The sequence below is a fragment of the Spea bombifrons genome, chromosome 2 (assembly GCF_027358695.1).
Source record: "Spea bombifrons isolate aSpeBom1 chromosome 2, aSpeBom1.2.pri, whole genome shotgun sequence".
Lineage (NCBI taxonomy): Eukaryota > Metazoa > Chordata > Amphibia > Anura > Pelobatidae > Spea > Spea bombifrons.
In genome coordinates, this window is record NC_071088.1 from 134216203 (window position 1) to 134231129 (window position 14927).

General features: G+C 38.2%; 1 protein-coding gene across 1 annotated transcript in view; it reads left to right on the top strand.

Annotated features, from left to right (window-relative positions):
• SYTL2 (synaptotagmin like 2) overlaps positions 1 to 14927 on the top strand; it is a 50015-nt gene that overhangs the window by 26700 nt on the left and 8388 nt on the right. Inside the window, exons 7-12 of the mRNA XM_053456101.1 lie at positions 106 to 906; positions 1529 to 1594; positions 2406 to 4910; positions 5784 to 5846; positions 10324 to 10419; positions 13777 to 13830. Coding sequence (XP_053312076.1) covers positions 106 to 906; positions 1529 to 1594; positions 2406 to 4910; positions 5784 to 5846; positions 10324 to 10419; positions 13777 to 13830 — 3585 coding nt within the window. The remainder of the gene's footprint in view (positions 1 to 105; positions 907 to 1528; positions 1595 to 2405; positions 4911 to 5783; positions 5847 to 10323; positions 10420 to 13776; positions 13831 to 14927) is intronic.

Sequence of the window (14927 nt, forward strand, 5' to 3'; positions counted from 1 at the left end):
CCTGCTTTTTAATTCATTTAATCATTCTTTTCATACTTCCCTCTCCTTCAGAGTGCATGCTGCTTTTTTTTTCATTTTTTGCCCTTATTGCATGTTTTTTTCCAGACAATTTGTCATCAAAAGTAAAATTTGGTGTGAAATTACCTTACCCCGAATTAAACGAAGGCTCACAGACACCGAGCGCCGCTGTCGGCTCACCAAAGAGCGTTGGCCAGGCTCCGTTACCAAAACCAAGAAAACTGTTAAAAAATGCTCAGAACGGCCAAAGTTTGGACGCCACCGGCACGTCGCTGAAAAGAGGAGACTCTGTCAACAGTACGGGCAAACCAAGAGGGATTTTGAAACGTTGTTCAAGCTCCAGCTCTACGGACTCTGAAAATCTAAGATTAGCGTATAATATCGACAGCAAACTGGCTTTGCCCGTTTCCCCCATTTCTGAAGTTGGCGGAAAGAGCGCCGTAACGGCACTGGATTCATCACCTGAAAGCACAGCGGACAAACTAAAGCAAGTCAGGTTTTCTTCGAAAGTTCTTCAGAAACCGCCTTCTCCGGGTCTGGAGCCCTTCACTGGCCGCGAAATTGGAGAGTTCAGAATCCTGGAGCCTAAGTTATCGCAAGCAGAAGGCCACCGCGCTGTTCATGATCATACTACATCTTCCCAAAACACCGTTAATGTTCAGGATTCGATGCCTAGCTTGGATAATGGCGCTTTAGTGAGCGTGTCTACTCAGAGAAATATTTTAGAGGACATGGATGCTCGGGTTCCATCAAATGCGTCGGTCAATTCTGATGTAGAGGAGGCATTAGAGGACTCCACTTACTCAACTGGAGTAGAAAACCAAACTAATATATTGGAAAAGACTGTCCCCGAACTTAATCTTGTGTTGCAGACTAATTCCTCTACTGGTAAGGGAGAATGTAAAATGGCTATGATGCCACTAAACACCCTTTTCTTCTTTTATTTAATTTTTTTTTTATTTTATTCTTTTAATTTAATAAATACCTTACTTTGAACCCATTATCAAATTACGTTAATCTGGAAAAAAATCTAATCGATCCACAAAATAGTTTGGCGTGTAAATAATTTAAATTTATTTAAGTAAATTTTTTCTTCCAAGAATCTCTGATCAGATTTTTTTTTTTTATTTTTTTTTTTTATAACAAACATGTAATTCATGTTAATTGCTTGTAATTGTACTATTGACTTATTTTTTTTCTGCCATACTGGTCTTTATCAAATTTTCCAAAGTAGTTTGTAAACTGGAACCTGCCTTTTTATTTTATATATATATTTTGGTATTTTATTTAAAAAAAAAAAAAAAAAAAAAAAAATATATATACATTTAAATATACATTTAAATACATCATTCTATATAAATAGTAATGAAGAACATTTTACTTTGAACCTGCTTTTACAAACTATTTTGGTGGCTGTTTCTCCTATGTTTAATCTGTCTTATTTGTAATTGTAGTCAAAGAAAAATGTATTAATGTGCAGCGTTTAATAATAATATTATTACCTCTGCAGGTCCAGAGCCTATTTATGCTCAAGTGAAGAAGATGCCAAAGATCCCATCAACAGATACATCGACAGGTAATTTAAAAAATTTTTGTGTGTGTAAAACCTTTGGCTACGTGGATGACCCACAGTTTATTGAATCCTTTGAAACTTAGGTTAAAAAACTAAAAATTAGAGGGAACGGATGATTTATAGTCAGCTTGGGTGTATTAATGGACATAATACTCACAATTCACCCAAAGAAATGTAATATTGGAAATTAGCCTTTTTTTTTTTATCATGGAGCATTGATTGGGCTGATGCTGGAAACTTTTTTTATATGCATATGAGAAACTCGCGTATCAGTTGATACAACTTTGCTGAAGCTGTGTTGGCAGAAGCTGATATTTAAATGGAACCATAAAGAAAGGCGTTCCACAAGAAGGAACATTGTAATAGTGGTGAGGCAGGGCCATTTTTTTTTTTCCTGGCAAAAATATGGGATCCAAGAGCCACCTTGGTGAGAAAATCTGATTTCATAGTGGTTATTGGATATATGAAATGGCATTCCAGCAGAAGTGGTAAAGGTTAATACAGTGAGGGGATTTAAACATGTATGAGAAACTAAGGCTATCCTCCATATAAGACAAGACCAAGGGCCAGGTAAGATTTGAAGTCCTTTGAGGACCAAATTGCATATTTTGTTTGGGGGTCTGGCTTTCTTTGATTTATTATTCCGTATAATCTGTGTAGTTTCTATGGACGGTTATTTCCATAGCTACTTGTAATTTAAAGTGCACTTTAAAGCTATGAACTTTAACCCACAAGGTTTATGTTTAACTGTACTTTTTATTACACCTTTTATTGATCTCTTTTGCAAATACAGCTAATGTTGATTTTCCCACAGAGTTTGATATGGAAGACTCACATATGGCACCAAGATTCATTGGCCAGAGAGGGAAGATTCAAAATATTGGTGGAATGGGACAGCCACTGGAATTTGGAAAGAGTTATGGTGGCAGTGGTAAAACAAGGAATGTAGTTAGCCCTCTGAGCCGCACATCTCAAGGTCCATATACATTCTTAAATGAAGAGAACGAAAAGCCAGAAGACTATAAAGTCAATCAAGCGGCGTTTAGTGGCATTCAGGTTGTACAGATGCCTGAAATAGAACGGGGCAGTGATGCAAGTGGATCCCCGCATTCTCTTCTAGAATGGAAACGACCACCAATGTTGAGAGATGAAACCTGGAATCCATCCTCTGCCACCATAGGACCAAGGATCTATGAGCGTTCCCAAGAGGAAAATGCTAAAGCTCGCTCAGATTCCAGTTTTGATGGCACAAAGTTTGGAACATCTTACCTAGAGGATACCCAGCATTTGGGTGAACCGAGGGGAGAAAAGTATATGCCTGTAAATAGAAGGATTGTACGTGAAGTTGAAGAGGATAAGCCACGTAGCTTGGTCACGCTTTCTCCAGAAAGACCTCAATTATCAAGAAATAGTGGTGATAGATTAAATGTAACGTTTCCAAGAGACTATCAAAGGGAAATGTCGCCCAAATCCGCCAACTTTAAAGTCATGTCTTTGAAAGACAGGATTCCTGATGCTTCAGTGGGAGAACGACCTAATCCAACACAATTTCAGAACGTAAGAAGCTTCTGGAATGTGGAAGGAAAAAGTCCACCTTCGCAGGATATAGACAGATCGCCAAGTAAAACTCTTGATAATATGTTAAACAAAAGTAGGCTTGAGAAAAACCTTCAGCCCAGAAGCTCTAGAGAAGATTCCGTAGATTACCTTCTACCAAACTCCTACGGTGTCCTCTCTGAAGAAGAGCAGACTTCTCACAAAGTTGCCTCTTGGCTAGCACAAACCCCTGCTATTTATGAAAATGAACAGGCTGATCCGGCAGAACAAGCTGGCCGTAGTGAGGAAGTTGTGGAAGAAGTCCAAAAGTCTGTGTCAAGACAAAGAGTGAACGATGAGGAGTTTAGCAATGCTTTACAAAAGCTCAGAGAAGAGGCATCTCAAATTCCTCAAGTTCCTAAAATGGAAAAGAGTACATCAAGCGGAGATGTGAAAGTGTTGCCTGTAGAGGAATCACAAATTCCAGGCTTCAAAATAAAGACAGCCACCAAAATGGATTATAATTCAGAAAATAACCCATTAGGTTTGCCCCCTGTAGAAATTATAGAGAAACAAGTTGTCTCCAACAGGATGGCAAGTGAGGACTTTAAAATTGGTCTTGAGAAACTTTTGGCAGAACATGAATCACTTGGTGATGACGACAAAATACATGAAAAGCCAACAAAAAAAAGTGAATTAAATGAATCAAACCCAACCCAGAATATTATGTTTAATAATGAAATGAATGACTCCGATGGAACAGTTGAGAAAACCAGCGTGTCGTCAAGAAAAGGTCAAGATGAGTTTGCAGCTTCCTTGAAGAAACCAGATATTGAAGTATCTATGTCACCCAGTGGTATAGACAACCATGTTGATGAAGAAAGTTCTGAAGAATCTGGAGAATCATTTGATTACCATCCAGAAGAAGAAGTGGTTGGAACCAATGAACCAATGAAATCTTCCAAAGCATTTAAGATTGGTTTTGAGGAATTTTTGGACTCTGAACGAAGAACGCACGAGGCAGAAGAAGTCATTGAGAAAACCATAGTGACCAAAAATGATAACCTGGAGTTTGTTTCTGCCTTAAACAAGCTAAAAACTGAAGCGTCGTTACCTGAGGATATTCCAATGGTTGAGCAGAATATTGAATTTGAAAAACAAGGAAAAGAGGTTTCTACAAAAGAAGTCCCAGAAAACATTGGTAGTGTCGGGAAAATATCTTCAATGGTTTATGGGAAAGATGAAAGTGAGAAAACTGTGAAGACACAACACTCAATGAATGAGGCAACACCAGTACCTGTTACAGAAGAAGCTGTTGTAAAGGATGATGTTCAAACAAACGAAAATGCAGATTTTTATAAACGATTATTGCAACTTCAACAAGAAGCTTCTGATCCTTTGCCACAAGAGCTCGACAAACAAGTTGCATCAAAAAGCATTGAACAGAACACCAAAGCTGAGGAGCCCAAAGATCTGACACCTGATGAGAACATCACGGTTTCGTTGTTTCCGAATAAAGAAGTCTATATTACCAAAAAGGTGTATTCTGACATTGATTTAAAGCAATCTTCTAGTGAAGAATTTCAAGATGGAGAGACAACCAAAGAAACTTCAAGTGATTTGTCCTCTCCGGGAGAAACCAAATCTGAGCCACCGAACAAGCCTAAGGAAAGAACCCTGCTGGATATTTACCTTGCTTCCAATGCTAGAAGCCGGGCTAAAAGCTCTGGCTCTAGCGCAGATCAAACTGGCTCAAAAAGGACAAGCTTGGGGAATGTAATATGTGAGCATTTCACTTTAATTTCACTATCTCGTATTTGCACAGGCAGCTAAATTTAAAGAAGGAACCAGCCTTGTTGGCTGACTACAACGTAACCACAATTTGTTTCCTTGCCATTAAAGCCAAAATGACGACGCATTTTAAAAGATATTTTATAATTATTTTTTATAATAGTTTTTTTCTTTTTAATGTGAGCAACTACACACCACATTATTATGAGCAAATACCTCCAATATTATTTATATTATCTAGCAGTGAGTGTTGCATATTATAACAATATGTACAGTGTATTATCTACAAAATGTAGTTTTTTTTTGTTTTTTTTTTATTTTGCTGACAAGTGTTAAGTGATCTAGAGTTTCAGCTTAACATAACATTCAAAGCATCAGATGACTTATAAGACTTGAAGCATTCACCAGAATTACCAGTTTTCCCCGATATTGGTTCATAGTATAACTGTGCACAGGCCATTTAAAAAAAAAATAACAACATTAACATATTGTGTTATTTTGCTTTTGTGTTTTTATATTTTTTTATGCGTAATAAGTTTCAAATTATTTAAAGCAAGTGGAAATCAAAAAAGCTGTGTGGCAATGCCATGTCATAAGCTTTTGAAGCTATAGTATAAGACGCACTTATAGGCTGTGAGATGCCACCTTGTCTCTGTATCTTATTATATTTTTCTCAACTTTATTTTTTAACATTTAATGGACTTAGATTTGCTTGATGATTGAGCTTGGTAGCATGGAAGCAGTTAATAGTTTCCCTAGTGCTCGCTTGTGCATTACTTGTTTTAATGAACAATTCTGAATGCGTTTGTTAAGTGGTTTTAAAACGCCATGCAAAATTATAGAAAGGCATCCGTTTTTGTTGCAGATAAGAAGCCAGTAACTGAATCCCCTGATGTGTCAAAACCCAACTCCGTAGACACTAAGCAAGGTAAGCCGGTCCAGGTAGTCATTCCCCATGACGCAGACTCAAGCAAATTTGACAAATACACGATCGAGGTCATGAAGGCAAAGGATGAATCCATATCTAAAGTACTAGATTGGTTTAATAGAAGCTCTGAGACGACTGATGATGAAACTCCTGCCGTAGGCATGGCGAAAACCAAATCAGACAATAATGATCAGCCATTGAAGGTTCATCAATTTAAAGAAGAAAAAAGGAAAAATGTAGACATGGTACCAGTTGCTGCCATATCAGAGAGAACCCCCATGTCTGATCTTGACCGACCTTTGGTAGATGAACCATCTCAACCAATAAATAATCTCTCTCTAGGTCCTGATAATAGAAATGGCCAAAAAGATACTGTAACTCAGTGGTTACAGACCATCGCCACTTTAGAAAGTATTCCTGTTATATTGAGAAACCCACCTTATCAGTCTTCAACCCTTCAAGCTGGCAAAGAGTTGGAATTTGGAAAGAGCAATAGTGGACTTGGCAAAATGAAGCATGAAGTAGACAAGGTTGAGAGCATTGCTGAGCCTGAAGGAACACATGTTTTAGAGAAAACTAAGGATTCATATGTTGAACTCAGACAAAGTGAGCCTGTCCCACTGGTAAGAGTAAGTACAACTGAGTTTGCTGGTAAAACTCCAGTATTACTTAATCAGGAGAGTGGAGAAGAGGAGATTCCAGTAACGTGGAGAAGACCTCCTATATTAGAGAATAGCGAATCTCTTCAACAACCTGTTAGTCAGGAACCGAAGGCACCAAATACGGTACAAAAGAGAGTTAGTGAATTTAAATTGCTCTCTGAAGTCGATAAAAGGGCTCAATATGGGGACACGGCAGGTAGTCCAAGTGTAATCGCGGTGGCCGACGCAAACAAATTGACCCCTCAAAGTTCAACTGAGAGTGATGGAAGCCTGGTAACATTTAAAAAAATCATACTGGAAGATGAACATCCATCCCACATTTCTCAACTGAAGTCATTTTGGGAGAAGAACAAAGCCGAAGCAACAAAAGATGATTCACGGACAAATGAGTTAAAGAATCAAGTTGAGAAACCCGCTATCAAACAGTCTTCAAAGGAAGATGGCTTGAATGCTGACAAATCACGCTCTACCAAAGAGCACAGTAAGAAAGTTCGGAAGAGACATACGTTGCATAATTTCTTTGAAAAAGATCTGGCTAACGAAGAAGTGCAGAAGCATTCTGTTAGGAGTTGGTCTGTTAGTGAGAGCACAAGTAATAAGGTAGATACGTTGTACAAACCCTCATCTTTCCAAAATCTGAGAAGCTTTTGGAATGTTAATTTGAAGGGTAATATGGCCCCACAAGTTGAAGGACCCTCAAACACAGACAGGCCATCTATTACCTCTGACACCATTAAAAGCAACAAACCTCTTTTAATAAAAGACAAGGGTAGGCAAAGCACAGGAAGTTTAGAAGACCTGCGTTATGATATGCAGGCAGCTCCCCAGAAAGAGATTACACAACCCTTAAAAACTGACCTTAAAACAGAGGTTAAGGTTTTAAATCAACCCAATAGGGTAGACGACTATGGTGGAAAAACAAATGACTTCTCTAACATACAAGGTGTAACAGAAACTATAAGCAAAACAACTGTAGTACCTAAGAAGGACTTAACTACGAGACTTCAGAAGTTAAAAGAAATGTCTGCAGAGCCTCCTCTTTCTGTAGACAACAAAGTAGAACCATCTTCTCCTGTGGCAACTACTCAGTCCAGCCCACCGATCCATGGCAGACCTTCTGGGCAAACTGAGTACTTAGAAATTACAAGGCAGGAAAAAACCCTTGCTTCAGAGGTGATGGAACCTCCTGATCAATCAGAGCTTCAAACTGCGCAACATACCTTGAAATTCGGAACCCCGAAACTAAACATGGAGCCTACCACGGAGAAATTGCAAAAAGCTTCTTTAGACGAAATGAACGATGATGGGCTTTGCTCAACAACCCAAACCAAATCATCTGACAAAAAAGAAATTGAGGAAGTCATAGAAAAACCTCTGTCAAGTTCCTTGAGTTCTCGGCTGCAAAACTTATATGATGAGTATTCCAAATCTAAAACTGAATCGGAGGAGGTCGCTGGGACAGATGAGGTTCTACCTACAAGTGGGGCTTTGAGTGAGGTTTATGTGACTCCTACGTTGGGTAAAGAGGACAACTCCCCTTCAACCCATGAGAGGGACCATTCTGTTTCTTCTAATAAATCAATAGAAATACGGATTTCATCAAAAAAGGACAAACTTGATGAATCGAGAACGTGCCACAACGAGAGCGACCATTTACAAAGTCCTTCCAATGCTGTTGTGTCTGAGGTAATAATAAAATCTTCTATTCCCCGTAATCCAGGGTTTGGGGAATTTAACATAAAGTTGCAGAAATTGAGTAAGGAGTTATGTGAAGAACCCAATACTACCTCTGAAAATGTTCACCCGCGAATTGGAAACGTTGATGAGCCCCAGTCTTCACAAGATAATATTGAGGAACATGGGGTAAAATCGCATCCCCAAGAAGTAACTGAAATTGTTGAGAAATCATTTGTTCCCAGGAAATCGGATGCATTTAATGCAAGTATTGAAAAATTGGCTAACGAATCCGCAGTATTTGAAACCTCTGTTTCTGGCAGTCAGGATCACAGTACATTGGAGGATAAGATCTTTAGTCAAGATGATTTAAAAGAAAATCAAAACGAGGCGAAACGGAACCCTCAAGAATCAAATGAGGTTGTTGAAAATGGATCTTTAACCAGGGAATCAGAAAATAACGCCTCATCTGCTAAAGAGGTTACAGAGGATGAAATAGTAAAAACTACTACGCGGCCCGGAACTTGGTTTAATGATTTTGATGCAGGCCTACAAAAACTGTACAAGGAGTCTTTGAATACGGTACCTATTATTGGTGAAAAGGGGAAGAGTCTGGAAATTGTAAACAAAATAAAACCTGATGGGGAATCTACCAATGTCTTGGTTTCGCCTTCAAGTGGCACTGAGGTGCGGAATTCGGCGCTTCCAAGTGACGGCACTATGTCTACTTTTCATCCAGTTGTAATTAATGTCGCTGACAAAAAAGGTGAATTTGACTCTTTGAGTCATGAGTCGCAATCACTAAAAACACCTGGTTCCTTTGTGGTTAGACACTCTCTGGAAGTTTCCAAAGATGTTCCTCACAAGATAAAGGTAATTGATTTGAAACCAGGGCAGGAGGAGGTCCAATCTACCGTGGGTACAAGTGAATCTCCAATTGCTTCCTCTATGGGAAGTGTTCACCAACCAGTGAGCAAATCTGATGGGAAAACAATAATTACTCAATCTAACCAAGATATCGACGTAGAATCTGATGATTCCGTTTCTCCGCCTGAAAAGGTAAAACAGGAGGAAAATGTACAAGGGAGGGTTGCTATACCGGAAAGACAAAATCGAAAGGAAATTATAGAAAAAATTGAGAAGCCGCTTATTCTACCCAGAACTAGGTTAAACTTTGCAACAGGACTTCTTAAATTGTACAAAGAGGCATTGGAAGCCGATAAGACGCTCCTGGTAACCAAGGATGACCTTAAACATACGGAGAATACTCAAGAAGTGCCACAGAAAGCAAACAAGGAAGAGGTGTGTTCCTCGGAACAAAAAACGGCTTTCACAGAAAATGCTGAGCCAAATTACAGCACGATACCAGCAAACGAAGTCGCGGTTTCAGATGAACCCGTTGCTTCTGACTCAAGGTGTCAAGGCATAGAGGAGACCGTTGAGAAATCTGTTGCACCACCAAGACCGTCGTATGCTGGGAGTTTGAAAAAGCTTCAAAAGGAAGCAATGGATGATGAAAGCGGGAAATTTGGTGGAAACCCAACGCTTCCCAATTCTAATAGACTTCAAAGTGCCTCGTTGGAACAAGAAATTCCTCCTTTGGGAGGATATGGAATATCTGAGGATAGCCCACTGGAAAGAAGAAGGTTTGGCAAAGGAACCATAAATATAACCCTTTCGCAGGAAGCGAGAAAGAAGTCAGAATTATATGAAGACCATCTCGAGCCTACGGGTGGTACGCCTGTGAGCAGCAACGCATCTGTCAATGAGTCCAACAGTTCGCTGAGGAGGAGTACCCTGGAGCTTTATTTAGAAACCCCGTACAGGAGGGAAATCTCCAGGAGTATGGATTTCGAGCTTGCGGGATATGTCGCAACACAGGCTGGCAATATAAGATGTATGTCTTGTGTTATTACCCATGTTTCTGCTTAGTTTTATAAGCATTGTGTGTATTTTAAGAAATTTGATTTTTTTTTTCTCCTATGTAGAATATTCCAATTTGGAAGACTCTACATAATGAAAATATTTTTTCATAAATATGATGGCACGCAATAAGTCTTTTATATCTATGAAAAAATATAAAATATAAAAAAATATATAATCTTGTGTGCGCAGTCCTCACGTGCTTTGTTTCACAACAGGTTCAGAAGATTCTAATCCCATATTGACCGCTTTGAGAAGGAGTGAAGCTAAAGCACTTTCCAAACCTCTAGTGGAAGTTGCCCCCACAAGTCCAAGTGAGAATATAGCATGTCTGCTGTCTCTTAAGGCCCAACTAAACCAGCTAACATGCTCTAACCTTTGGTACGCCGGCCGTTGCGGACTCTTCCCAAAAATGATTCACGCTATATGTTGTGGAAACCATAATCCCCAGTAGCCGGTGTACTAAAGGCTAACCATTGCTGTTCTAAACTTTCACTGCAATATACCTACATCACTAACCCCTGAACAATCTGGAGTATCTCTAGATTTGATTATATGGATGTCACCAGAGCCGTTGGATTATATCTGTGTAGATTCCTCCGCTAAATCACAATGCATTGAGTCTTAAGAGCATTTATATATAATAAGCCCATTGCTCTGATCACATCCGTGTAATGCAGCTTCGCATGAACGTTTTAGATTTGTCACTTTTTTTAAAAAAATCCTTCATATTTAACATCGTCATTTTTTTACTTTAGTATTTTCTTTAACGTTTCGTGTCATTTTCTCAATCGCAAAATAATTTGGGTAAAACAGCTAAGGCACTCTGTTAATTACATAAGGGGCAAAAGCAATTAATCTGCCCAGGTTATTTCTTTATCCAAAACATGGTTGCCCTGCCCTGGGATTGAAATGATATCACCTTTTGTCTGTATTTGGGACATATGGTGAAGACACGTCCATGGCTTCACGATACGTAGATATCAGGGCTGATACTACTCCCTAGTCTCTCTTACTATTGTAAACCCCCGGTAGATAACGTTCACACTTATCCCAAAATAACTAAGCCTTATTCCTAGAAATTTATCAATATCAAAAACGTTATCTTAAATGTTTGGCAAGGAGCCATAAGCCTACACAACCAGCGTCTCCTCTTTCCACTAGATCATGGAATCCCTACGTTGTGAAGCCCAATTGTTGGCCATCTAACCAGGCTTATCAAACTTCATCTTTTGTCCTCGTTTCCCCATAAAGTACCACCCCCTATTCTTCTTATGATCTATTACTGTAGATCACAAACTCCATAATCTTCACAGGTAAAAAATTGTTTGTGAATGGTCCAAGATAATTGCAAGGTTCATCGAGTGAGAAAATGGCACATCTTGCATAAAGCGCATGGTTGTAAGTTTAAAGGGAACGTATCACTGTTCATAGAAAATGTGTATCGATGGCTCTCCTAATCGTTGACATTATAGATGTGTCGTTATAGGAGAACCCAGTCCCACGTGTGGTGCACAGATAACTTTTACGAGCCAAATATATGCAGCAGTCGGTAGCTCTAGGGATATCTGCCAAGTCACCTATGAGAGTCATGGATGGACATTTACAGTGATTTTCTCTTTGAATAGCTCATTTTTACTGTACTATTTTTACAAAATTGTTTGTTTTTTTTGTGTTTTTCTTTTCTATATCCAAAGCCAAGAATGTTTTTAATGTAATGACTGATGGGGTCCTTACTGTCTTTTAATACAAGGCAAGCTGTTATGACATAGGGGTGACTTCATTAACCTGGGAGTTTGCAGGAGAGCTGCATACTTCTGCTCCTTAAATCCACAGAATAAAGGACCGAAGCCATCGAGCTTCCCCTGCAAGAAGAGCTGATCTGGCCACGTATAACACATAGAAGGATAAATTACCGGATCCAGACCTTCGATAAACATGAAGCTTTAGTGCTCTATTATGGCCAAAGCACATAAGCTCACCTGCTACATCAAGGCACCCCATGAGAGAAGAGTCCCGAAACCGATAAGACTGTTGGGCTTCCAAACCAAAAATATACGATGAGTGGGAGGGCAGGCTTTAGATACCTCGCACAATTAACCCTTAAATCGAAAAGGGGGGCTTTTTCTCCTCCAGCCTAATTGTAGGTGTGCTTTTTTACTTAAAAAGAAAAAACCTTAGAATAAAAGGTGAATGATCACAGATACAATGTATCCATGTATAATGTATAGGTTGATTATACAGGGCCAGGTCCACTATTCTTGCTGGAGAAGCTTGCTGAGGTTAGTCCTTCGTAACTCGTAGTAATGTGAGGTTACTAAACTGTCCGCCCATTTGCAAACTCCTAAGTAAAAGAATTTAGCCGTATTAATGTAAGCAATTATCAGAATTGGCACCAGAGCCTTTAAAGTTTGCTTAAAAAAAGGTAAGTGTTAGATAAGGGAATGGGCAGACATCTCGTGTGTCAACCGCCATCAGAGTCTATTTGTGAGACAAAGTGGAACATCACGCAATCATTACACAGAATCTTAGGTGATGTTAGACCTTAGAAATTAAGGTCCATAATAAGCTTGCACAAGTAAATTGTATTCACTATTTTTAAGTTAACTATCCCATTTTTTTTTCTAATTAAGTTTATATTCTAAAAGTTTCTAATTAGCTCCTGAAGAAATGCAGAGGTGAGAGACGGTGAGAGGTCTGCTTTTTCTGACCGTAAAATGTGACCCTACTTTTTTAGTTTAAAATTGGGTATTTTTACACATATTATAACATTCCCATTTGCTACAGTGCCTCGTAAATGATATTGTAAAAAGGAGCTGTTAGGGGTTTATTTAGGGAATAAGCTTTTTTTTTTTTTGTATAAAGTGTAGCTGGCTGCCCTACATCAGGTGGATCAGCCCCCCCCCCATCATATAGCCAATGGCATGGTGATATATTAAATAATCCAAGCTTTATCCACTTGGCTATCATTGTCCAGCTTGGCCAGATCTTTTGTGGAAGATGCCTCCCTAATAATTTCACTGTGACTGCATTTCTAAGTGCTGTGTCGACTACATACTAACGTAGACTTATAACTAAAAAAAAAAACAACCCAATAATTTGTACAATTTTTGTTCTTTCACTGCATAATATTTAAAACCTCACATCTGACCCATATTATTTCTATATCTCTATATAGATATTATTATTTTTTTTGGGCGATAACTGGAAGAGAGCGCGGATTAAATTGCTCTGTGTTCATTGTCAGGCAGCATTCAAAAAAAAATACCCTAAAATCCTATAATTTGTTATTCTATGTTAAAATTTCCTTAAACTTATTTTTTCCATGATGCCCCATTTAATGCTCTATTTAAATTGAATAAATTAAAAATTATATATATAATATATATATATAATATAATATAATTATATACTGTGTATAATGCATTAGGTCTTCCTGTCCAAGTGTGTGTTAACATGTTTATAGTCTCTTTATCGTACTAATATCTAACTCTGGTTGCATGTTTTGATATTTGTACTTTTTTCCTGGATTTCTGGCTGCGTTTTACCAATTACCTTAAAAACTGAAGTCTTCCTTTTTGATTTAAAATGTAACAAGGTAAGTGGTGTTCAGATATGTACGTCCGGCTTTATCAATTAACCTTTTTGCGCTGTCTTTCTTACATGAATAGATCAGAGCCAGACAGATATCCCAAAAGAAGATGTAGAACTTGGTAACCCAGAAGGTATATATCTTAATTTTTATTTTTTCTTTCAGTTATATTTCTTTTGTGAACGCAAATACTTTGTGTGTTCTTCATGCGTCCCTCTGGGAGCTCTTCCTCTTCTGGTTCTAATGTCTCAAGGAGCTCTTCCATGTACCCTTCTCAATTTAACCCTTTTGCAATGAAATAAAGCATTAGACTCTAAACTTATAGTTTTTAAAATTTTTTAAAAAAAATGTTTTTTTCTTAAATGTTTGCGAGTTTTTGTAGGAAAAATAAATAATATTATAAGTCATTAAAATAGAACATCTGAAGATGTCTTAATGGTCGGTATACCTGCAGATACAACCATTAAAAAAAAATAAAATAAAAAAAAAAAAAAATATTTTTGCACATTTTTTAATTTGTTATAAATGTGTAGGCTATATAAGCAAAATAATTAAATAGAATTTGACAGCAGAGAAGAACCATTTGGCCCATCTAGTCCGCCCGCTTCAGGTGACTAAATAGCTTTTAGAAAGAGGCTTACTATAGAGAGAGAAAAAAATATATATATTTAAAAAAACTAAAAAAAAAAAAAACTGTTACGGAACATGTAAGACTACCAAATGTAGGAAACATTTAGCAAAAAAAAATCACACATTAATGGTGTTGAATGGAGACTTATTTGTTTTAAATTAATATTTAAATCTTGGATCAGTGACGTGAGGGGATGTATGAACACCAGAGCCAGTGGTTATGGTATATGTACAAACTCCTCTGTTATTTTGGAGGCTATATTATTGCTGGTCCTATACAAGTAGGCAGGGTTCTCCACCTTGTCCTGTCGGTCAGGTTGTGTCGGGCTGAGGTGTGCGTCGAGTCCTTTAACCTGAATATCTGACATAGCTGGATTAACAGGAAGAAATCCTCTGCCTGCCAGACAGGTTCATGTAATGCGTACGGAGGCTTTGCTGGTTTGCACGTTAGCAGGGTTTTATTGGGTAATGGAAATTTCTGTAGTGCCTGAATGCGTTTATGAAACTCACTTTATCAATGGAAATAAACCCAATCTTGACTGCCATATTTAAGGCCCCTCATTTGCTATAGTTGCACATAACCTACACAGTCTGCCTGGC